The following is a 26,641-nucleotide window of genomic DNA, read 5'->3' as shown; positions in this document are numbered from 1 at the left end:
AGGTAGAAAAAGAACATCAGGGAATCTTCAACCTCAGTAATCACATTTTAAAAAAGGAAGAAGAAAATATCTTAAAACTAGGCCTCTCATTTGCCCCCACAGCAAGATTAAGCAAATTTCATACACACATCCATGTTAAAAAATTTGTAAGAAATCTCACAATCAAAAGATTTTTTCTTAAAAACCCAGTTGAAAGACAAATGAATACAAAAACACAAAATTTAGATAACATTCAACACACTAATCTCAAGGATAAATCCAAATTTAATCCTGTTTTTGCCAAAGGGAATTTTCTTGAAACGTTTGAAAAATTGGTCTGTAATGATATACAAAAATGCTCCCTCCCTAAAATAAAAATTTTTAATATGATTATCAGAGAAAAGTCTATCATTGAGAACCTTCAAAAAAATGCAGAAATAACAATAAAGCCAGCGGACAAGGGAGGTGGAATTGTCCTTCTAAACACCAGTGACTACCTAAAAGAGGCATACAGATTACTAGGAGACATAAAAACATATAAACTTTTAGACTCTGATCCTACAAATCTCTTTAAAAAAAGACTTGATAAGATTCTAACAGATGGGAAAATATCAGGAATACTAAATGAAAAAGAATTTATCTTTCTAACATCTAAATTCCCAGTGATTCCCATCTTTTATTATCTTCCCAAAGTACATAAATGTTTGGTCAACCCTCCAGGGAGACCAATCATTTCTGGGATCAACTCTCTATCTGCAAACTTATCCAGATACGTAGATAACTATTTACAAAAACATGTAAAGAACTTAAAATCTTATCTGAAAGACTCTACACAAGTCCTTAACACCTTAAAGACAGTACAGTGGGAAGATGATATGTTTTTAGTAACATGTGATGTCACATCATTATACACTGTGATCAATCACTCTAAAGGTATAAAATCAGTGGATCTTTTTCTTTAAAAAGATATAAATATGTCAGACCAACATAGAGCATTCATCCTAAAAAGTATAACGTATATATTAGAAAACAATTATTTTTCATTTGATGGAAAGTTCTATCTACAGACCGAAGGTACAGCAATGGGCACAAGGTTTGCACCTAGCTATGCCAATCTGTTCATGGGAGCATGGGAAGATGATTTTTTTGGCTCCGGCAGCTATGGTGCAAACCTTGTGCTCTATAAGAGATACATAGATCTCTTATTAATATGGAAGGGTACTGAACAAGATCTTAAATCTATGTTCGACAGAATGAACCTTAACACCTGGGGTCTAAAATTCACTTCTAATTATAGTAAAGACAAAATTATCTTTCTAGACCTAGAGATAATGATTATGAATAAAGAACTTTAAACAAAGACCCACTTTAAAAAGGTTGATAGTAGTAGTTATATACACTCAAAAAGTTGCCATTTAAACACCTGGAAACTTAATATTCCCACAGGTCAGTACCTTCGAATTAGAAAAAACTGTTCAAGAATCATAGATTTCGAAGAACAATCAGAAGTTCTAGCAGAGAGATTTCAGGCTAGAGGATATAATAAATTAATCACAGACAGGGCAACTGATAGAGCTAAAAACACTGATAGAGAGTCCCTCTTAACTTATAAGGAGAAAAGAAAAGAAAACGATAATGAAAATGTTATTGATATTCCGTTTATTACTAATTATCATGCTGATTATAATATAATTAAAAGCATCATAAGAAAACATTGGCACCTCATAAAGGAGGATACTATTCTGGGAAAAACTATTGTGGAACAACCAAAATTTGTTTTTAAAAAAGCAACAAACCTAAAAACAATACTAGCTCCCAGTGAACTAAAAAAATCAAAACAAAACATGAAGAGACAGAAAGATCTGACAGGAAAAAACATTAGTGGCTTTTTCCCATGCTACACCTGCAAAGCCTGCACACACAGTAAAAAGTTAAAAAACTTACAAATAAATAATTCTGACAAATTAATTAATATTAAGGAGATAATAAGATGCACCAACAAGAACATAATCTATATTCTCAAATGCTCTTGTGACCTCTTATTTTGGTGAAACCAAAAGAATGGTAAGAGACAGAATAAGAGAACATCTTTGCCAGATAGAACGAGGCTCTGAAGATACACATCTATATAAACACTTCAAAACTGTCCACAAAGGGAACACTAAAGATCTTTCCTATTGGGGAATACAAAAAGTAAAAAATAACTGGAGGGGAGGAGATATAGAGAAGAAATTATTAATTAAAGAAGCTGAATTAATTTACAAATACAAAACATTATATCCAAATGGACTTAACTCTGAAATGGACCTATCACCTTTTCTTTTTGAATGAAGCCATGTAGTTAATATCCAAAATACTTTGATCTGTAATAGTATTATGCAATAAGAAAAACTCTGTGTTTATGTTCTGTATGGTATAGTTTATAACTTTTTAACATGTAGAATGCTGCCTCATAAAAAGTTTCCACCTTAAATCCTTACTGACACATACAAACCAGATGGATAACAAAACATTCCACCTTAAATGAGCCCAATTATTGGAAGACCAATCAGAAAGAACTGATGCCTTTAAATATAATCATACAACAGTCACCAGGATCTTGATAAAGCTCTATTGAGCGAAACGCGTCGACCTTGTGACTGCTGACCCTGCAATTGTGTGAAATAAATACACAAAGAGACTGTCTTTTTCTGGATACCTTACGATTTCAGTTTATAAGCTGTAACAACCCGGGTTGCCTATTACACTCCTATTGGAACCTTCAATATCCTGCGTGCATCTAGCACTACGTGCAGGATCCATCTACAAATATCGTTACTTTATAAAAGTTTTCTTCTCATCATTCAAAAGAATTTGTCAAATCCCAGCCAATTCCACCCGAGATACCAAGCTGTGACGTCAGACGCCAGGACACATGCGGCGCTGATCAGTTACCAGGTGAGAAGGGGATTCGGACGCTGCAGACGGGTTTGGAGAATAACAGGTACTGAGAAAATATTGTATACTAACCTGTCTCACCCGGAGAAAATACTTGTCTAGAAGTAACTTTTGTATCATCGGCTAAAGTGTTATGCAAATCTGAACTGCACCGCTGTCATTAAGTAACTTTTGTAACATCGGCTAAAGTGTTATGCAAATCTGAACTGCACTGCTGTTATTATCTACCTGAATATAGCAGGATATACAAACACCAACTATTTGCCTATACGTTCAATAGAGACTGACACCTGCATAAATTTATGTATGGGGCAGCACATGTAAACACTACTAAAGTGTCAAAGTGTCAAATATTCTATGCATGTTTTTATATCTGAGAATTTTATATAACAAGGGAGACGTCCCTTTAAATTGATGTTTTTAGTATAACTATTATATTGTTTATATGCTTTTTTTTAAAAATCTATAAAATATATTTTCCACTCACAGTGACTCATATTGTCTTTATCATCTCACCAAGTGCTATAAAATAGCAATTTAGTATTGAACACTATTTAATAATGAACACTACTTAGTTTTATCTAGTATTCACATTCTTATATTGCTCACTTATCCTTCTTCGATATATATCGATTATATTTTAAGTATACCTTTAGCTATAAGTAGCGCACCTATCACTCCCAATCACACACTCTAAAGAACTTAGTCGCCTGAAAGTAAAACCTTAAAGCATGGACCACGTCCAAATTGTGCAGAAGTCTCTCCTTCTGAGGAGGAGGATTAGGACACAAGGAAGAAACAACAATCTCCTGATTAATGTTCCGATCAGAAACTACTTTAGGAAGAAATCCTAATTTAGTACGAAAAACTACCTTATCGGGATGGAAAATAAGATAAAGGAGACTCATACTGCAATGCCGAGAGTTCTGACACTCTCTGAGCAGAAGAAATAGCAACAAGATACCAACTTAATATCTAAGGAATGCATAGGCTCAAACGGAGCCCCTTGAAGAACTTTAAGAACTAAAATAAGACTCCATGGAGATGCAACTGGTTTGAACACAGGCCTAATCCTGACCAAGGCCTGACAAAAAGATTGAACATCTGGGATATCCGACAGACGTCTGTGTAATAAAATAGACAAAGCTGAGATCTGACCCTTTAGGGAACTAGTCGATAAACCCTTCTCCAAACCTTCTTGGAGAAAAGATAAAATTCTAGGAATCCTAACCCTACTCCATGAGTAGCCCTTGGATTCACACCAATAAAGGTATTTACGCCAAATTTTATGGTAAATCTTTCTAGTCACAGGCATACGAACCTGAATCATGGTCTTTATGACCGAGTCAGTTTCAGAGAAACTAAATTTAGGTGGAGGAAAGGCCCCTGAATCAGAAGGTCCTTCCTCAACGGAAGTCTCCAAGGTGGCAGAGATACCACCTCCACCAGATCCGCATACCAAATCCTGCGAGGCCAGGCCGATGCTATGAGAATCACCAAAGCCCTCTCCTGTTTGACTCGAGGAATGACCGGAGAAAGAAAAGAAAACTGAGGAAAAAAGCTGAAGAACACCTCCGGATGTAGTTTGCACTCCCCCGGATGACCCTGAGCCCTTAGGGAGCCCCAAACTGCTCCCCGCCCTAAAAAGGCTGGCGTCTGTTGTCACAATCACTCAAGATGGTCTGTGAAAGCAGGTTCCCTGGAAAAAATTATCCAGAGACAACCCCATTGAAGAGTCCCTTGACTCCTGCTCCAGTAGTATTCGAGGAGACAAATCTGTATAATCTCCGATTCATTGCCTGAGCATGCTCAACTGCAGAGGTCTGAGATGGAACCGAGCAAAAAGGATGGTGTCTAGTGCCGCCACCATCAGCCCGATTACCTTCATGCACTGAGCCACTGAAGGACGAGGAGTGGACTGAATGACTATCAGGAAATCAGAGATTATCGATACTTGTCTATTATGTCAGAAAATTCTTCATTAAAATGGAATCTATTATAGTTCCCAAGAAAGTTACCCTTGTGCTAGGGACTAAGGAACTCTTTTCCAAATTTACCGTCCACCCGTGAGATCACGGGAAGGATAACACCATGTCCGTGTGAAATCCTTGTGAAAACTCTGAGAGCTGTGGCCAGACCGAAAGGAAGAGCAACGAACTGGAAACGTTTGTCCAGAAAGGTAAACCTTAGAACTTGAGAATGCACATGAAGGTACGCGTCCTTTAATCCACTATTGACTGGAACAAATAGTTTCCATCTTAAAGGACGGTACACTTAAGAAAATTTGTTTAGACTTTTTGAGATCCAAAGAGTGGTCTGAAGGTTCCCTCTCCTTTGGGAACCACAAACCGATTGGTATAAAAAACCCAGACCCAGTACCTGTATTGGAACTGGAACAATCACTCCCAGGTCTGATAGGTCTCCTACGCAGTGTAAGAACACCTCTCCTTTTGTCTGATCTGCAGACAATCTAGAAAGCAGAAACCTGCCTCTGGGAGGAAAACTTTTGAACCCCAACTTGAATCCCTGGGGCACCATTATCTATTGCCCAAGGATTCCGAACATCTCAAACCTAAGCCTGAGCGAAGACTGAAAGTCTGCCTCTTAGAAGATCCGATTCCAGATCGGGGCCATGTCCTTCATGCTGTCCTTGATTCAACAGCAGACTATTTGGATTTTTTTTTTTTTTTTGTGAAATTCTCTAAATTTCAAGAGAGATCATTTTCGTCAAGCCAGGTCCCAACAAGGTCTTCCCCTTGTAAGGAACTGCTAAAAAAATCTTAGACTTAGAGCATACATCCATAGAACAAGGCTCTATGAACTGAACAGAGAAACCTTTGCTCTCAGTTTGATAACTTGAAGGAAAGAATTTGAACCAAAGGAATTCGCCAATTTGAAAGCTTATATCCTATCCTGGAGCTTATCCAGGGGAGATTCTAACTTAGAAGCATCAAACAATGCATCAAACCAATATGCCGTCTCACTAGTGACGGTAGCAAAGTACACAGCTGGTTGCCTAGGAACTCCTGGTGTATCTCCCTTTCCTAATTTTTTGTCCATAGGACCTTTGAAAAAACCCAACTCTGTCTCTGTCTCTTTAAATTTCTATGTACAGAAGCAAGCTAAATTAGACTGCCAATATAGCTGTTTATAGACATCGCCATGCCTTTAAAGAAGCAATGTCTTGTGCAGCAATGTCAGATGGGAATTGCAAGGAACCGCAGGGCACTGCATGAAACAGTCTCTTTAAAAATGTAAAAGTAATTTCTTATTTCTGCGTGTAGAAGCAAGTAAATTTGTATGTCAACATCGCTATTCATAAACATTGTCATGATATTAAATAAGCAATGTCTTGTGCCGCAATTCCAGAAGGAAATTACAAGGAACCGCAGAGCACTGCGTGTGTGATAGTAAAATTAATATACCCTTCTTTAAGTAACCTGCTACACATATAGTAGGGAAATAAATTAAAGACTTAACCAGTTGTTAGAAAAATTAACATCTAGTCAGTAATACTCTCTCCTTAAATGAGAAAGAGAAAACTCATTTATTATTACAAGGGCAGACATGATTGAAACAAGTATGAATGGATCGTCAGTACTGTTAAATTCTGAACTATCAGAGCGCTGTCTAAAACGCACACATTGAGAGAGGAGTACCTCTGTGATTTCCGAAAACCGGAAGTGTTAGGTAGGAAATGTTTATAAATAAGCTATATGCGTCCTCAACTCCTTCGAAACTAAAGCTCAGGGTGCTGCTTATTATATTGCTGCGAGTGGTTTTAGTGCACATGTCTGCGGCTCTGGAGTCAGGGAAACTCAAGCCTTTTGCGCTGACCCCATCTGTTCCTTCAGATAACGGAAGCGTAGCAAAGTGGCGCGCAACAACATTGGCGCCACACCAAAACTCCGCCCATCGTGGGCGTTACCCAAAACCATCTCCCGGTCACCATTAATGTCTAACAAGTGAAGGCGCCGGGAGATTAAAAACAATTTCTAATTGAGTTATTTAGTATAGTTCTTTTTGGGATCACCCCACTTTATGCAGTAAAGTATATGACCAAATGTAAAGTCCCGGTCAGCGATAGTTAAACCGCCATGGAGACATACATACAGCCCCAGTGCCTGAACCCAAGCTTTATAGTTTAATCATGGCAAGTTTGCAATAAAGAATAAATCAAAATGCCAAGTCCCCGTCAGCCATTGTTAAACCGCACTTACCTCATTGTTAATCAGCACTTACCTCATCTTCTGCCTGACAGCAAAGGCAGAGTCCAGGCTTGAGAGGTCCTTTTTCTCCCTCACATGAGCCTGTGAAAGAAAGAAATTCCTGAGTCAATATCCCTCAGGTATTCGGATTTAGGGCAGGATCAGTATGGGAGGCGCAGTGAGAATTATGTCCCACAAGTTGCCATTGCTCTAAAGCCACCAATGCCCTACTGTAGAGACTGACATGGACTACGGCTACACCCTAGAACAAAGCAGCACACTCTCGCACCACTTAAAAAATAATAAACTCTTGCTTGAAGAATCTAATCTAACACCTCACTTTGCCATCTCCTATTACTAACGTAGGCAAAGAGAATGACTGGGGTCACTGGGGAAATTGCAACCAAAAACAAAACTTTCCAAGATAATAACTTAATATCTACGGAATGTAAGGGTTCAAACGGAACCCCTTGAAGAACTGAAAGAACTAGATTGAGACTCCAGGGAGGAGTCAAAGGTCTGTAAACAGGCTTGATTCTAACCAGAGCCTGAACAAACGCCTGAACGTCTGGCACAGCTGCCAGCCTTTTGTGAAGTAAAACAGATAACGCAGAAATCTGTCCCTTCAGAGAACTTGCAGATAATCCCTTCTCCAAACCCTCTTGTAGAAAGGATAAAATCCTAGGAATTTTTATCTTGTTCCATGGGAATCCTTTAGATTCACACCAATAGATATATTTTTTCCATATCTTATGGTAAATCATTCTAGTTACAGGCTTTCTAGCCTGAATAAGAGTATCTATTACAGAATCTGAAAACCCACGCTTTGATAAAATCAAGCGTTCAATCTCCAAGCAGTCAGTTGGAGAGAAACCAGATTCGGATGTTCAAATGGACCTTGAACAAGAAGGTCCTGTCTCAAAGGTAGCTTCCATGGTGGAGCCGATGACATATTCACCAGGTCTGCATACCAAGTCCTGCGTGGCCACGCAGGAGCTATCAAGATCACCGAAGCCCTCTCCTGGTTGATCCTGGCTATCAGCCTGGGAATGAGAGGAAACGGTGGGAAAACATAAGCTAGGTTGAAGGTCCAAGGTGCTACTAGTGCATCTACTAGAGTCGCCTTGGGATCCCTGGATCTGGACCCGTAACAAGGAACCTTGAAGTTCTGGCAAGACGCCATCAGATCCATGTCTGGAATGCCCCATAATTGAGTTATTTGGGCAAAGATTTCCGGGTGGAGTTCCCACTCCCCCGGATGGAATGTCTGACGACTCAGAAAATCCGCTTCCCAATTTTCCACTCCTGGGATGTGGATTGCAGATAAGTGGCAGGAGTGATCCTCCGCCATTTTGAATTATCTTGGTCACTTCCTCCATCGCCAGGGAACTCCTTGTTCCCCCCTGATGGTTGATATAAGCAACTGTCGTCATGTTGTCTGATTGAAACCTTATGAATTTGGCCTTTGCTAGATGAGGCCAAGCTTTGAGAGCATTGAATATCGCTCTCAGTTCCAGAATGTTTATCAGAAGAAGAGATTCTTCCCGAGACCATAGACCCTGAGCTTTCAGGGGTTCCCAGACCACGCCCCAGCCCACCAGACTGGCGTCGGTCGTGACAATGACCCACTCTGGTCTGCGGAAACTCATTCCCTGTGACAGATTGTCCAGGATTAGCCACCAGCGGAGTGAATCTCTGGTCCTTTGATCTACTTGAATCGTCGGAGACAAGTCTGTATAATCCCCATTCCACTGTCTGAGCATGCACAGTTGTAATGGTCTTAGATGAATTCGTGCAAAAGGAACTATGTCCATTGCTGCAACCATCAATCCTATTACTTCCATGCACTGCGCTATGGAAGGACGAAGAACAGAATGAAGAACTTGACAAGAGCTTAGAAGTTTTGATTTTCTGACCTCTGTCAGAAAAATTCTCATTTCTAAGGAGTCTATTATTGTTCCCAAGAAGGGAACTCTTGTTGACGGGGAAAGAGAACTTTTTTCTATGTTTACTTTCCATCCGTGAGATCTGAGAAAGGCTAGGACGATGTCCGTATGAGCCTTTGCCTTTGACAGAGACGACGCTTGAATCAGGATGTCGTCCAAGTACGGTACTACTGCAATGCCCCTTGGTCTTAGAACCGCTAGAAGGGACCCTAGTACCTTTGTGAAAATTCTCGGAGCAGTGGCTAACCCGAATGGAAGTGCCACAAACTGGTAATGCTTGTCCAGAAAAGCGAACCTTAGGAACTGATGATGTTCCTTGTGGATGGGAATATGGAGGTACGCATCCTTTAAATCCACCGTGGTCATGAATTGACCTTCCTGGATAGTAGGAAGGATCGTTCGAATGGTTTCCATTTTGAACGATGGGACCTTGAGAAATTTGTTTAGGATCTTGAGATCTAGAATTGGTCTGAACGTTCCCTCTTTTTTGGGAACTATGAACAGGTTGGAGTAAAACCCCATCCCTTGTTCTCTTATTGGAACTGGATGAATTACTCCCATCCTTAACAGGTCTTCTACACAATGTAAGAATGCCTGTCTTTTTATTTGGTTTGAAGATAATTGAGACCTGTGGAACCTTCCCCTTGGGGGTAGTTCCTTGAATTCCAGGAGATAACCTCGAGAAACTATTTCTAGTGCCCAAGGATCCTGAACATCTCTTGCCCAGGCCTGAGCAAAGAGAGAAAGTCTGCCCCCCACCAGATCCGGTCCCGGATCGGGGGCCATCCCTTCATGCTGTTTTGGTAGCAGTGGCAGGCTTCTTGGCCTGCTTACCCTTGTTCCAGCCTTGCATCGGTCTCCAGGCTGGTTTGGGTTGAGAAGTATTACCCTCTTGCTTAGAGGATGTAGAAGTAGAGGCTGGTCCGTTTCTGCGAAAGGGACGAAAATTAGGCTTATTTCTAGCCTTAAAAGACCTATCCTGAGGAAGGGCGTGGCCCTTTCCTCCGGTGATGTCTGAAATAATCTCTTTCAAATCGGGCCCAAACAGTGTTTTGCCCTTGAAAGGGATGTTAAGTAATTTTGTCTTGGAAGACACATCCGCTGACCAAGACTTCAGCCAGAGCGCTCTGCGCGCCACGATAGCAAACCCCGAATTTTTCGCCGCTAATCTCGCTAATTGCAAAGCGGCATCTAGAATAAAAGAGTTAGCCAATTTAAGTGCGTGAACTCTGCCCATAATCTCCTCATACAAAGATTCTTTATCGAGCGACTTTTCTAGTTCTTCGAACCAGAAACACGCTGCCGTAGTGACAGGAACAATGCATGAAATTGGTTGAAGAAGGTAACCTTGCTGAACAAACATTTTTTTAAGCAAACCCTCTAATTTTTTATCCATAGGATCTTTAAAAGCACAACTATCTTCTATGGGAATAGTAGTGCGTTTGTTTAGAGTAGAGACCGCCCCCTCGACCTTAGGGACTGTCTGCCATAAGTCCTTTCTGGGGTCGACTATAGGAAATAATTTCTTAAATATAGGGGGAGGCATAAAAGGTATGCCGGGCCTTTCCCATTCCTTGTTTACTATATCCGCCACCCGCTTGGGTATAGGAAAAACATCGGGGGGCACCGGAACCTCTAGGAACTTATCCATCTTACATAATTTCTCTGGAATGACCAAATTGTCACAATCATCCAGAGTAGATAAAACCTCCTTAAGCAGTGCGCGGAGATGTTCTAATTTAAATTTAAATGTTACAACATCAGGTTCAGCTTGTTGAGAAATTTTCCCTGAATCTGAAATTTCTCCCTCAGACAAAACCTCCCTCCTGGCCCCTTCAGATTGGTGTGAGGGTATGTCAGAAGCGTTATCATCAGCGTCCTCTTGCTCTTCAGTGTTTAAAACAGAGCAATCGCGCTTTCTTTGATAAGTAGGCATTTTAGATAAAATATTTGCAATAGAATTATCCATAACAGCCGTTAATTGTTGCATAGTAATAAGTATTGGCGCACTAGATGTACTAGGGGCCTCTTGTGTGGGCAAAACTGGTGTAGACACAGAAGGGGGTGATGCAGTACCATGCTTACTCCCCTCATCTGAAGAATCATCTTGGGCACTATTATTATCTGTGGCATCATTGTCCCTACTTTGTTTGGACACCATGTCACAATTATCACATATATTTAAATGGGGAGACACCTTGGCTTTCATACATATAGAACATTGTTTATCTGATGGTTCAGACATGTTAAACAGGCTTAAACTTGTCAACAAAGCACAAAAAACGTTTTAAAATAAAACCGGTACTGTCACTTTAAATTTTAAACAGAACACACACTTTATTACTGAATATGCGAAAAAGTATGAAGCAATTGTTCAAAATTCACCAAAATTTCACCACAGTGTCTTAAAGCCTTAAAAGTATTGCACACCAAATTTGAAAGCTTTAACCCTTAAAATAACGGAACCGGAGCCGTTTCTATATTTAACCCCTATACAGTCCCAGGAATCTGCTTTGCTGAGACCCAACCAAGCCCAGAGGGGAATACGATACCAAATGACGCCTTCTGTAAGCTTTTTCAGTGTATCTTAGCTCCTCACACATGCATCTGCATGCCTTGCCTTCCAAAAACAACTGCGCATTAGTGGCGCGAAAATGAGGCTCTGCCTATGACTAGAGAAAGGCCCCCCATCTGAAAAAGGTGTTCATACAGTGCCTGCCGTTTTTTAACAACAATCCCCAAGATTATAATAATTATAAAGCGCTATAATCTGTCAAATATGCTTAGCAAGTAATCGTTTTAGCCCAGAAAAATGTCTACCAGTTTTTTAAGCCCTTATAAAGCCTTTATTCTCATACTTAATCTAAGAAAATGGCTTACCGGTCCCCATAGGGAAAATGACAGCCTTCCAGCATTACCAAGTCGTGTTAGAAATGTGGCCATCATACCTCAGGCAGAAAAGTCTGCCAACTGCTTCCCCCAACTGAAGTTACTTCATCTCAACAGTCCTGTGTGGAAACAGCAATCGATTTTAGTAACGTTTGCTAAAATCATCTTCCTCTCACAAACAGAAATCTTCTTCTCTTTTCTGTTTCAGAGTAAATAGTACATACCAGCACTATTTTAAAATAACAAACACTTGATTGAAGAATAAAAACTACATTTAAACACCAAAAAACTCTTAGCCATCTCCGTGGAGATGTTGCCTGTGCAACGGCAAAGAGAATGACTGGGGTAGGCGGAGCCTAGGAGGGATCATATGACCAGCTTTGCTGGGCTCTTTGCCATTTCCTGTTGGGGAAGAGAATATCCCACAAGTAAGGATGACGCCGTGGACCGGACACACCTATGTTGGAGAAAAGGGGGAGATGAACGATAAGAGCAAAGAAGACAAATATAAAGGACACGTTATTGAGAAGAAGCTTGCCAACTATAATGGCCATACAGAGCAGGGTTCTCCCCAGGCCCCCCACCACCATGCAAGGTGTCATTTATTATGTATTTACTTTCATGATTTCCTATATGTAGTAAATATTTCTGTATTTTTAATATAGTATGCTTGCAGGGTTATATAGAGAAATATTGCAAATTCTCTGCTGTAACACTGCTTAGTAAAAAACAGCAGCCCTGTGTGTAAATATATATAGATATGATACGTGCATGCATCTGTGCTACCGGTGTATCAAACCGGAATATCCGGTGTAGCTTGTACCCTGTGCTGACAGTGTGCAGTTAACAGCCATGGTTTCAGCCATACAACAAAAAAACTCAATGTTAGGGTTAGAAGATATAGTATAGAAGTTATTGGCAAAAGCAGTCAAGTCTTTCCAACATAACTGAAAATACTACACAGTACAAGAAATCCAGAAGTAACTAAACTAAAGGCTATGGTTCAATTGCCGTTGGAGACTCGCGATTTTGTTGTTAACAGATACTAAAAATGGTATGTGCAAACACATGTGCAGTAAATTCAGTCATTAAATACATTATGTAGCAAGGTTAGAAAGGAAGACTTACTCAATAGCAGCTAGCTTCTGCAGTTTCTCTCGCTCCCAGGATGTTAAATTCAGTTCACCACCTGCACACACACAAAAAAAAAAATCATAACTTGCGCAGAATGGGTTTTCTACAACAAACCAGCTTTAGAAACGTAAATTTGTATTAACTTTTCACCCGGGAATGAAAACAAAATTTGTAGTTTACGGATTAATCTATTTCTTCACAGTGGTGAAATAATATTTAGTACTAATTGGATTATACTGTTTTATAACTTCTATATAAAATAGGAAGGCAGTTTTCCTCTTCCTGAGGGTTTCAGATGACCTATTTGAAGATGTCAAATTAAATACATGACATACGAAAATCTTTAGGTGGGCTGGGCTGCTAACTGGAGGGGTGGGGATAGACACCTGGGAGGGATTCTACTTCGATTACCAGATGTGTATTTGTGAATGTCATTACCATCTGAATGTGGAATGTGTTGGCTACTCACAGCATTTGGCTTTTTTGGAGCCGGATTTAAGCAAATCCAGATCTTAGTATGCTGAACTTTCAAAAGAAGAAATCTAGCCGAATGCCGTGAGCAGCCGCTTTCTTCCCCATTCGGAAGTTAAAAATATTTACGAATGACCATGTATAGTCTCACACACTATTAGAAATAAAAGTGGTGACTAAAACAATCTGTGACAAATGGCTTTTTTTGTTTTGTTTTAAGCATAAGAAAAATATTGGTCACATTTACATATTGTTGAAACATTAGGATCACTTCAAGTTTAAAATTAATTGTACATTGCTTTTTTTCTCTGTTCTTTGTACTGTAAAAATACATTCTGAATATTGTATCAAAAAGAAAATGATGTAGATAATTTTATTTTCAATATTTTCCAAGTGCTTAAGTTTTTTTATAGATGGAAAGCATTCCTCACATACCTCCTATAAGGTTAACAAAATACAGCATAACAACCGCTATGATGGACACTGAAAAAGAAATAAAATGTATGTTACAACAACAATTTAATTTTCTTTATTTGACATACATTTGTGAATACTGTTAGCAACTACAGCCGGAATACATTTTCAAACCAATATATGTAATATAGAAGGGTTTTATAATTTGAAAATCTGTCTATTTTGGTTTTCATACATGTAATGGGTTATTTTCCCCACATACTAATGTCTGGGCATGTACACTATTAAACACTAATACATGGTCTTGCAAGCAAGCTATTTCAATACAGTTGAAATGAAAAAATATGCTAAGACAACATTACAATTTAATTTTAAGCACAATGTTTTGTTAAAAGAATTTTTGAATATCCAATTTAAATGGATATGAAACCCAATTTTGTTTTCTTTCATGATTCAGATAGAGCATGCAATTTTAAGCAACTTTCTAATTTACTCCTATTATCAAATTTTCTTCATTCTCTTGATGTCTTTATTTGAAAAGCAGGAATGTAAAGCTTAGGAGCCGGTCCATTTTTATTCAGCACCTGGGTAGCACTTGCTGATTGATAGCTAAATGTAGCTACCAATCAGCAAGCGCTACCCAGGATGAAATTTGGGTTTCATATCCCTTTAAGATTCTAAGGGTCTATAGAGGTATTATAATAGATATGGTTTTGATATGTGTACAAGCAACATTGGGTAATAAGTAGTTGCAGAAATATAAAGCAGAAAAATGCAATTAAATAATTAGAACTGTAATTACTCAAACGGAGGATAACATTTATATGAACACTGAAGGCAGCATATTAAGAGTTAATGTGGATTCAAATCTTAGAGAACCTTTAAATATATGGAAGGAACACGATGGCACTAGAGTTTGAAAAAGGCTGCATGAATCAGCTGAAAAGGGTTCTTCATAGATTTGGTTCTTATGGGCTTCTGCACTTTTGAGGAAAAATACCTAATTAAGGAGTATAGAGCCTGGGCCATTTGAAAGCACTTACACAGCCGTAATTGATGTCTCTTATGTATATGGTTTACTATATTCCGGTATTAACAACATATTAACTTTTAGGTTATGTTTGATCATTTGAAAGGTATATAGATATCATTTTGAAGTTATTCTTGTCCTTTTTATCAGTGTTTTAAGACATTAAATGTTATGATATTAAAGGGACAGTGTTAAAATGACATGCGTTAATTTGTTAGAGCATGTCATTTTAACACTAGAAACCCTGCAATGTTGTGTGTTTAACCCCTGCTAAGGGTTTAACATATAGTTAAAGCAGCACTTGGGACCCATGGAGAACTGCTGGTCCAGACCAGAAACTGCTAAGCCAAAAAGTTTTCTGTGACTTGAAAGCGGTACTGTAACTACTGCAAGGGGTTAGACACATAGCACTGCTGGGTCACTAGCTTTAAAATCACATGCTCTAATGAATTAAATCACATGATTTTAACACTAGAATTGCCTTTTGAAGGGCACAACCCCAGTGCTACGGATTAAGCTTCTTTAAGGTGAAGTAAACATTCATTTTCTCTGTTCTATACCCCTTTATTAGCAAAAGCAGGTAGCTTGCACATGTCTGGTATTCACTTACATTTAATGTCATCACCAAAAAGTATTTGCATAACTTGACACTTAAAGCCAATTAAACACTCTAAAACAGGATACTTACGACACACACAAGAACTAAAGAATACTTCCAAAAACAGGTATCCCCGAGAGTCCAGTATGGTACCAGCAACAATGGCAATAATAGCAAGACCCAGATTCTGGATAGACTGCATGCTATAAAAGAACAATTCAGATCAATTGCACATTACATATCATAAAATGATTCAAGTAGCAGTTAGACAAGCTGAACAGAATACCAGACAGCTGATAAAGCCAATCCAGTCAGTCCTTTTCAAACCTCAACCATATTTACTTTATATGCATTTCCTAGCCTCATGCTAGCAAAGCCAATTAGGCATCTGTAAATTCCCATTCTGATGTAAAACATCTTATTGGTAGTCAAGCTAATTTGGTCATTTGATAATGGTGATCACCAGAGAGTTATCTGATCATTGGACAAAGGGGTCCTTCCACACCTAATGGAGGTAAGATGGGCAGTGATCCTGGTCTTTACTGATTAAACAGAGCATTTTCCTGTTGGTTAGTAATACTTAATTCACAACAATATACTATAAGCAGTGTTCCTTCTAAGACTAGTTTTGTAAGCAGCCGAGCAGTGAAACCGTTAAAGGGACAGTGTATACTAAGTTTAATATAGCTGCATGAAATAGACACACTGCTATAAAGAAGAATATGCACAGATACTGATCTAAACATCCAGTAAAAAACCCTTTTAGCACTCTTGATGAGGTTAGGCTGGGACACCCAGTGAAAAGGGCTAAGAAAACAAAAAAGAGCAGACACTCCCCTTTTTCCTACATATGAAAAGACAGATAAACAGGAGCCAGCTATAAATGCACGTAAACATATGACTCTGTGGGGCTTGGTTAATAGTCTAAAAATCACAATGTTATTAAAAATAAGCAAAACCATACATTGTTACAAAAATACTTCCAGATATGCTATATAAATAGCTAATCCTCAAAACATTTATGCAAAGAAATATCTAGCGTACAATGTCCCTTTAATAAAAGGGAACCACTCCTTGCGTCTGCATTGTGTAGTATTTGCCAATTGCTCTAATTAACTGTTACACTGCTGGACCACTCAGAAAACTGGCCTTAGAGGGAACACTGACTAAAATACACTTTACTTACAATCCATATGCTGTTCCCAGTTGATGTTCCGGGACCACAAAGGCTACCATGGGCCACAATGCACAGGCCAACAGGGAATAAGAGACGCCTAATAGACTCTAAACAGGAAACAAATTTCAGCAAAAAATTATCCACAAACCAGATTTTTAGCGGTACATTCAAGTCCCCCTCCCTCAAAGGGATGCTGTATGATGGTTTAAAAAACAAAGAAAAAAAATGCAAGTGGGAAATAAGACCCCCCCCCCCTTCTTTTGCATATGAAAAGACCCTTTACACAAACAGGAGCAAGCTGGAGTAGGTAGCTGACGGTATTCTCATATAACTTAGGGGCTTGGTTAGGAGTTTGAAAAACATAATTTATGTAAGAACTTACCTGATAAATTCATTTCTTTCATATTGGCAAGAGTCCATGAGCTAGTGACATATGGGATATACAATCCTACCAGGAGGGGAAAAGTTTCCCAAACCTCAAAATGCCTATAAATACACCCCTCACCACACTCACAATTCAGTTTAATGAATAGCCAAGAAGTGGGGTGATAAAGAAAGGAGTAGAAAGCATCAACAAAGGAAATTTGGAAATAATTGTGCTTTATACAAAAAATCATAACCACCATAAAAAGGGTGGGCCTCATGGACACTTGCCAATATGAAAGAAATGAATTTATCAGGTAAGTTCTAACATAAATTATGTTTTCTTTCATGTAATTGGCAAGAGTCCATGAGCTAGTGACATATGGGATATCAATACCCAAGATGTGGATCTCCACTCAAGAGTCACTAGAGAGGGAGGGAATAAAAATAAAGATAGCCATATTAATTCACAACCACAAAAAAAAAAAGTTTATTTTCATTTTTGAAAGAAAAAAAACTTAAATCAAAAGCAGTAGAATCAAACTGAAACAGCTGCCTGAAGAACTTTTCTACCAAAAACTGCTTCCGAAGAAGCAAATACATCAAAATGGTAGAATTTAGTAAATGTATGCAGAGGACCAAGTTGCTGCTTTAAAAATCTGATCAACTGAAGCTTCATTCTTAAAAGCCCACGAAGTGGAGACTGATCTAGTAGAATGAGTTGTAATTCTCTGAGGCGGGGTTTGACCCGACTCCAAATAAGCTTGATGAATCAAAAGTTTCAACCAAGAAGCCAAGGAAATAGCAGAAGCCTTCTGACCTTTCCTAGGACCAGAAATTAAAACAAATATACTGGAAGTCTTCCTGAAATCTTTAGTAGCTTCCACATAATATTTCAAAGCTCTTACCACATCCAAAGAATGTAAGGATCTTTCCAAAGAATTCTTAGGATTAGGACACAAGGAAGGGACAACAATTTCTCTACTAATGTTGTTAGAATTCACAACCTTAGGTAAAAATTGAAAAGAAGTGTGCAAAACTGCCTTATCCTGATGAAAAAAATCAGAAAAGGAGACTCACAAGAAAGAGCAGATAACTCAGAAACTCTTCTAGCAGAAGAGATAGCCAAAAGAAACAACACTTTCCAAGAAAGTAGTTTAATGTCCAAAGAATGCATAGGTTCAAATGGAGGAGCCTGTAAAGCCTTCAGAACCAAATTAAGACTCCAAGGAGGAGAAATTGTCTTAATGACAGGCTTAATACGAACTAAAGCCTGTACAAAACAGTGTATATATCAGGAGCAGAAATTGATTTAATAACAGGCTTAAAGGTACAGTCTACACAAGAATTTTTATTGTTTTAAAAGATAGATAATCCCTTTATTACCCATTTTCCAGTTTTGCATAACAGTTATAATTATATACTTTTAACCTCTGTGATTATCTTGTATTTAAGCCTCTGCAAACTGCCCCTTTTTTCAGTTCTTTTGACAGACTTGCAGTCTAGCCAATCAGTGCCTGCTCCCAGATAACACTGTGCTTGTGCACGTGAAGTTATCTATATGAAATACGTGAACCAACACCCTCTAGTGGTGAAAAAAAAACTGTTAAAATGCAATCTGAAAGAGGTGGGCTTCAAGGTCTAAGAAATTAGCATATGAACCCCCTAGGTTAAGCTTTCAACTAAGAATACAAAGAGAATAAAGCAAAATTGGTGATAAAAGTAAATTGGAAAATTGTTTCAAATTACATGCTCTATTTGAATCATGAAAGTTTATTTTGGCCTAGACTGTCCCTTTAATAAAAAAATAAAGCCTGTACAAAACAGTGTATATCAGGAAGTATAGCAATCTTTCTGTGAAAAAAAACAAAACAGAAAGAGCGGAGATTTGTCCTTTCAAGGAACTTGCAGACAAACCCTTATCCAAACCATCCTGAAGAAACTGTAAAATTCTAGGAATTCTAAAAGAATGCCAGAATTTATGAGAAGAACACCATGAAATGTAAGACTTCCAAACTTTATAATAAATCTTTTTAGAGACAGATTTACGAGCTTGTAACATAGTATTAATCACTGAGTCAGAGAAACCTCTATGACTTAGTACTAAGCGTTCAATTTCCATACCTTCAAATTTAATGATTTGAGATCCTGATGGAAAAACGGACCTTGAGATAGTAGGTCTGACCTTAACGGAAGTGGCCAAGGTGGGCAACTGGACATCCGAACCAGATCCGCATACCAAAACCTGTGTGGCCATGCTGGAGCCACCAGCAACACAAATGACTGCTCCATGATGATTTTGGAGATCACTCTTGGAAGGAGAACTAGATGCGGGAAAATGTAAGCAGGATGATAACACCAAGGAAGTGTCAGCGCATCCACTGCTTCCGCCTGAACATCCCTGGACCTGGACAGGTATCTGGGAAGTTTCTTGTTTAGATGAGAGGCCATGAGATCTATCTCTGGAAGACCCCACATCTGAACAATCTGAGAAAACACATCTGGATGGAGAGACCACTCCCCTGGATGTAAAGTCTGGCGGCTGAGATAATCCGCCTCCCAATTGTCTACACCTGGGATATGCACCGCAGAGATTAGACAGGAGCTGGATTCCGCCCAAGCAAGTATCTGAGATACTTCTTTCATAGCTTGGGGACTGTGAGTCCCACCCTGATGATTGACATATGCCACTGATGTGATATTGTCTGCCTGAAAACAAATAAACGGTTCTCTCTTTAGCAGAGGCCAAAACTGAAGAGCTCTGAGAATTGCACGGAGTTCTAAAATATTTATTGGTAATCTCGCCTTTTGAGATTTCCAAACCTCTTGTGCTGTCAGAGATCCCCAAACAGCTCCCCAACCTGAAAGACTCGAATCTGTTGTGATCACAGCCCAGGTTGGCCGAACAAAAGAAGCCCCTTAAACTAAACGATGGTGATCTATCCACCATGTCAGAGAGAGTGTCGTACATTGGGATTCAAAGATATTAATTGTGATATCTTTGTATAATCCCTGCACCATTGATTCAGCATACAAAGCTGTAGAGGTCTCATGTGAAAACGAGCAAAGGGGATCGCGTCCGATGCTGCAGTCATGAGACCTAAAACTTCCATGCACATAGCCACTGAAGGGAATGACTGAGACTGAAGGTGCTGACAGGCTGCAACCAATTTTAAACATCTCTTGTCTGTTAGAAACAGAGTCATCTATCTGGAAGCCTAAAAAGGTGACCCTTGTCTGAGGAATCAAGAAACTTTTTGGTAAATTGATCCTCCAACCATGTTTCCGAAGAAACAACACTAGTTGATTTGTGTGAGATTCTGCAGTACGTAAAGACTGAGCTAGTACTAAGATATCGTCCAAATAAGGAAACACCGCAATACCCTGTTCTCTGATTACAGATAGTAGGGCACCCAGAACCTTTGAAAAGATTATTGGAGCTGTTGCTAGGCCAAATGGAAGTGCAACAAATTGGTAATGCTTGCCTAGAAAAGAGAATCTCAGAAACTGATAGTGTTCTGGATGAATCGGAATATGAAGGTATGCATCCTGCAAGTCTATTGTGGACATATAATGTCCTTGCTGAACAAAAGGCAGAATAGTCCTTATAGTCACCATCTTGAAAGTTGGTACTCTTACATAACGATTCAAAATTTTCAGATCCAGAACTGGTCTGAATAAATTCTCTCTCTTTCTTTGGTACAATGAATAGGTTTGAATAAAACCCCAAACCTTGTTCCTGAGGAGGAACTGGCATGATTACCCCTGAAGACTCCAGATCTGAAACACACTTCAGGAAAGCCTGAACTTTTAATGGATTTACAGGGATGTGTGAGAGAAAAAATCTTCTCACAGGAGGTCTTACTCGGAATCCTATTTGATACCCTTCGGAGACAATGCTCTGAATCCAATGATTTTGGACAGATTTTATCCAAATATCCTTGAAAAACCTTAATCTGCCCCCTACCAGCTGAGCTTGAATGAGGGCCGCACCTTCATGCGGACTTAGGGGCTGACTTTGGTTTCCTAAATGGCTTGGATTTATTCCAATTTGAGGAAGGCTTCCAATTGGAAGCAGATTCCTTGGGGGAGGATTGAGTTTTTGTTCCTTATTCTGACGAAAGGAACGAAAACGGTTTGAAGCCTTAAGATTTACCCTTAGGTTTTTTTATCCTGAGGCAGAAAAACTCCCTTTCCCCCAGTGATAGTTGAAATAATAGAATCCAACTGAGAACCAAATAAATTATTACCTTGGAAAGAAAGAGATAGTAATCTAGATTTTGATGTCATATCAGCATTCCAAGATTTAAGCCACAAAGCTCTTCTAGCTAATATAGCTAAAAACATGGATCTAACATCAATTTTGATAATATCAAAAATGGCATCACAAATAAAATGATTAGCATGTTGCAGTAAGCGAATAATGCTAGATATGTCAGAATCCAATTCTTGTTGCGCTAAATTCTCCAACCAGAAAGTTGATGCAGCCGCAACATCAGCCAATGAAATTGCAGGTCTGAGAAGATGACCTGAATATAAATAGGCCTGCCTTAGATAAGATTCAAGCTTCCTATCTAAAGGATCCTTAAATTAAGTACTATCTTCCATAGGAATAGTGGTACGTTTAGCAAGAGTAGAAATAGCCCCATCAACTTTGGGGATTTTTTCCCAAAACTCTATAGATTTTGCTGGTAAAGGATACAATTTTTTAAACCTTGAAGAAGGAATAAAAGAAGTACCTGGCTTATTCCATTCCCTAGAAATCATATCAGAAATAGCCTCAGGAATAGGAAAAACCCCTGGAGAAACCACAAGAGGTTTAAAAACAGCATTTAAACGTTTATTAGACTGAACGTCAATAGGACTGGTTACCTCAATATCCAAAGTAATTAACACTTCTTTTAATAAAGAACGCATATACTCTATTTTACATAAATAAGTAGATTTGTCAGTGTCAATGTCTGAAGAAGGATCTTCTGTATCAGATAGATCCTCATCAGAAGAGGATAAATTATTATGTTGTTGGTCATTTGAAATTTCATCAGCTAAATGAGAAGTTTTAAAAGACCTTTTACGTTTATTAGAAGGTGGAAATGCAGACAAAGCCTTTAGGACAGAATAAGAAACAAATTCTTTAAAATTTACAGGTATATCATGCACATTAGAAGTTGAAGGAACTGCAACTGGCAATGTACTATTACTGATGGATACACTATCTGCATGTAAAAGTTTATCATTACAACTATTACAAATGACATTCGGCAAAATAATTTCTACAATTTTACAACAAATGCACTTAGCTTTGGTAGAACCGATGTCAGGCAGCAATGTTCCAGCAGAAACTTCTGAGACAGGATCAGATTGAGACATCTTGCACAATGTAAGAGAAAAAACAACATATAAAGCAAAATTATCTATTTCCTTATATGACAGTTGCAGAAATGGGAAAAAATGCAAATAGTAGTTTACGCTACTTTTTTGGCACCAAAAATAACCGGAAATGACACACTCGCGTCACTAATGACGCAACCGTGTGAAAGGTCTCGGCGTCAAGTATGACGCCAGAAATGACAAAGTTGCGTCAGACTTATTTTTTTGCGCCATAAATATTTTCGCGCCAAGAATGACGCAATAAAGTTTAGCATTTGACGCACCCGAAGGCCTAATACCCGCAATTTGCAAGAATTAGTCAATTGTAAAAAAGACTAAACCCCAGTTAGAAATAAATTTCTTTAAAAAAATGTTTATATTCCCCAAATATGAAACTGACAGTCTGCAGAAGGAAATTCATGAACCTGACTCATGGCAAATATAAGTACAATACATATATTTAGAACTTTATATAAATGCATAAAGTGCCCAACCATAGCTGAGGTGTCTTAAGTAATAAAAAACATACTTACAAAAAGACACCCATCCACATATAGCAGATAGCCAAACCAGTACTAAAACAGTTATTAGTAGAGGAAATGGTAAATTGAGAGTATATCATCGAAAAGGGAGGTAGGAGATGAATCTCTATGACCGATAACAGAGAACCTATGAAATAGACCCCCGTTAGGGAAATCATCGTATTCAAATAAGTGATACTCCCTTCACGTCTCTCTCACATTCACTGTACTCTGAGAGGAATCGGGCTTCAACAATGCTGAGAAGCGAATATCAACGTAGAAATCTTAAGCACAAACTTACTTCACCACCTCCATAGGAGGCAAAGTTTGTAAAACTGAATTGTGGGTGTGGTGAGGGGTGTATTTATAGGCATTTTGAGGTTTGGGAAACTTTGCCCCTCCTGGTAGGATTGTATATCCCATATGTCACTAGCTGGACTCTTGCCAATTACATGAAAGAAATCAGAGCAATGTTATTTAAAAATAAGCAAAACTATACATAAAAAAAAAAAAACTTTACGGGCTATATAAAAATAGATCTACAAAACATTTATGCAAAGAAAAAAAAATGTGTATAATGTCCCTTTAACCCCTTTCTCTAAGTCAAGCCAGAGCCATATTTAACCATTTGCACATCAGTTTTAGTAACACACATCATGCCTATTTTGTTATCTCAGAACAAGCACCTTTACAAAACAGATTTAGCTTGCAGAGATACCCAAATAGGAAATGCCATTATACAAAATTCAAAAACTTCCACTACACGTGGTAAAAAGCAGAATGGGAGTCATTATTTCTAAATATTTCAAACACACTTTATTGCTTCACATTTAGCATCAGTTCACCTTCTTATAACATCAACATTTAGGACTCCTTTGGAATCACTGACTTTTTTTTTCTTCTTTACAGTAAATACAAATTGGTAGGTAATTTTATGGCTAATTAACTAGGCAATTAATTCAGAATTTTAATTAGTTAGCTAATTAAACCAGAATGGGAGAGATGGGCTTTGAAATAGGCTCCCTGCATTACACACTTCCTTACGTCCAGTGGGGTAGAAAACCAACTGCATCCCCCAGTGGGACACTGTCCTTCACAAAGGGAAATGGATGAGGCAGATGATGCATTATAAGTTTAAAGGGACTGTAAGAAATTCTCCCATTTAATGTGTTCCTAATGACCCACTTTACCTTCTGGAGTGTACGAAGTTGTTTACTAATTGCTTCATTACCTCTAGTAATTTGAAATAGCTGTTTTTGCCTTTTGAAACTACCACCTACAGTTATAGCTGCAGAAAAGCTATGTAAACAAGTCAGAAGAAGAAATTACAAACCCAAGGGGTGGGGAGAAATAGAGAGAACAACTGAAAATGAACATGTTAGTACCTAAGTATTGGGCTGTGTGAATACAGACAATAATAACTTAAGGACGTCTTTGTGTGTATAGATATTTACTATTTATAACGTACCATAGCTATCCATGGGTTCCAGAACGTAAAAGCCAGCATGATGTGCGCGGCAAGTGTGGTCACCACTGCACACATTACCCAGATGATGTTCTTACCAACTCTGTCTACCAAAAATCCAAATAACGGTGACAGCGGGGCAGAGATAATATAGACTACACTAAAACAGAAGAAATATGTATAAGATATATGCATATACCATCTGCTATTTATATACAGTGTGTATTAATGCAAACTTACAAGCCCAGCACCAAGTTTCTGCGACTGTATGTACGTTTCCAGGAGATTGTTTAAATCACATACGACTAAATGATACAGGGACAGCACCACTATTTTTCTAAATAAATCTTCCTTTATTGAAGGGAAATACTGAAATCATTTATTGGGATATGTACTTTTAATAAATGGAAGATTCTTTTCAAAAAGTAGCGGTGCTGTCCACCTTTATCATTAGGTTGTACACAGTGTATGTACAGTATATTAATGTGCACTTTAGGAGCCATCCAGTAATACCTTAATCAGCTTACATGAACATTAATAGTCTTTATATTATACACAACAACCAGCAATACAATTAAGCCTTTAATTATCTTTTTTATGATAAATGTTTTATAACACTTGGTTTCATTGCTGTAACCATATACCACATCTAAATGAGATCCAGCATTGATCTATGTAATCACTGCTTAGCATGTTGCAGATAAACTGTGGAACACTAAAAACCCTGTAATTGCCAGACATTATGTTGTCTTGCTATAAAATAATGTAACAGCCTAAACATTATTTAAACTAAAATCTTGTTTGCTGCAACAGTTTTCAATAGACAAACTCCACCCACCAATTGCTTGATTTGGAGTCAATCCATTCTTGAGTCTGTAAACAACAAGGCTAGCCAATGGCATTATGCTAGTGTAAACTGCATTGTTTTGCAGTTATCTGATGAAGCCAACAAGGGACACTCTCTATAATATTAAATTTAAATATATACACATACATATATATATATTATATGAAATAAAAACACAATTTTCAGGGCTAAATTATATGAAAAAGGGGCAGAATAATGAAAGTATTTTATAAAATAAAAGTATTACATAAAACAAAACATTTTCATAAAAATCTCAAGGTGTTAAAGGGATACTAAACCCAATTTTTTTATTTCATGATTCAGATAGAGCATGAGATTTTAAGCACCTTTATAATTTACTACTATTATAACATGAGAACAATGAAAAATTGATAATAGGAGTAAATTAGAAAGTTGGTTAAAATTGCATGCTCTGAATCATGAAAGAAAAAAATGAGGGGTTAGTATCCCTTTAAAGGGACACGAAACAAAAAAAATTCTTTTTTGATTCAGATAGAGCATGACATTTTAAGCAACTTTCTAATTTACTCCTATTATCAAATGTTCTTTATTCTCTTGGTATCTATATTTGAAATGCAAGAATGCAAGTTTAGATGCCGGCCCATTTTTGGTTAACAACCTAGGTTGTCCTTGCTGATTGGTGGATAAATTCATCCACCAATCAAAAACTGCTGTCCAGAGTTCTTAACCAAGAAAAAAGTTTAGATGCCTTCTTTTTTATATAGAAATAGCAAGAGAACGAAGAAACATTGATAATAGGAGTAAATTAGAAAGTTGCTTAAAATTGCATGCTCTATCTGAATAACAAAATAATGTTTTGGGGTTCAGTGTCCCTTTAAGTCTACCCTTCATCTTTCTGGGAGCAGTCAGATAAAATAACCTTAAAATAAATAGGCATCTGAATTTTTTTTTTTACAATGTTTAACGGAACATTTTATTCAGAATTAAATATCGTTAGAGATCTATCTATAGTTATTTTTATTTATTTTTTATTTACAGCCCCCCCCCCCCCCCAAAAGCACAGAGAGCCATATACCTGTTTATAGCACCTGCTTGTAATGGAGAAAACTGAAACTTCTCAATAAAGAACACCCTAGAGGAAGGGAGGAAAATCTAGTATTATTTACAGAGTAAGTCATTACTGAACAAATTGCATAACGGCTACATTTTTAAATAAATAATTCCGTCATTAAGATGTCATTTACAGTAACTATACATGTGTGTTATTAAAAGGTGGTTAAATATTGTGTTTGTAGTAATTTTGTTAACTA

The 26,641-nt window shown here is 38.0% G+C and overlaps 1 protein-coding gene across 2 annotated transcripts in view; it reads right to left on the bottom strand.

The window, feature by feature from the left end:
- The window catches only part of MFSD1 (major facilitator superfamily domain containing 1), a 106,671-nt gene that overhangs the window by 51,296 nt on the left and 28,734 nt on the right, over positions 1 to 26,641 (bottom strand). For both annotated transcript variants that reach the window (XM_053710096.1, XM_053710097.1), the window contains exons 10-15: positions 26,407 to 26,463; positions 24,506 to 24,662; positions 16,793 to 16,890; positions 15,697 to 15,809; positions 14,000 to 14,047; positions 13,088 to 13,148 (exon numbers count right to left, since the gene is read on the bottom strand). In XM_053710096.1, coding sequence (XP_053566071.1) covers positions 13,088 to 13,148; positions 14,000 to 14,047; positions 15,697 to 15,809; positions 16,793 to 16,890; positions 24,506 to 24,662; positions 26,407 to 26,463 — 534 coding nt within the window. The remainder of the gene's footprint in view (positions 1 to 13,087; positions 13,149 to 13,999; positions 14,048 to 15,696; positions 15,810 to 16,792; positions 16,891 to 24,505; positions 24,663 to 26,406; positions 26,464 to 26,641) is intronic.

The sequence above is a fragment of the Bombina bombina genome, chromosome 4 (genome assembly GCF_027579735.1).
Source record: "Bombina bombina isolate aBomBom1 chromosome 4, aBomBom1.pri, whole genome shotgun sequence".
NCBI lineage: Eukaryota > Metazoa > Chordata > Amphibia > Anura > Bombinatoridae > Bombina > Bombina bombina.
This window is presented reverse-complemented; position numbering and strand designations above follow the sequence as displayed.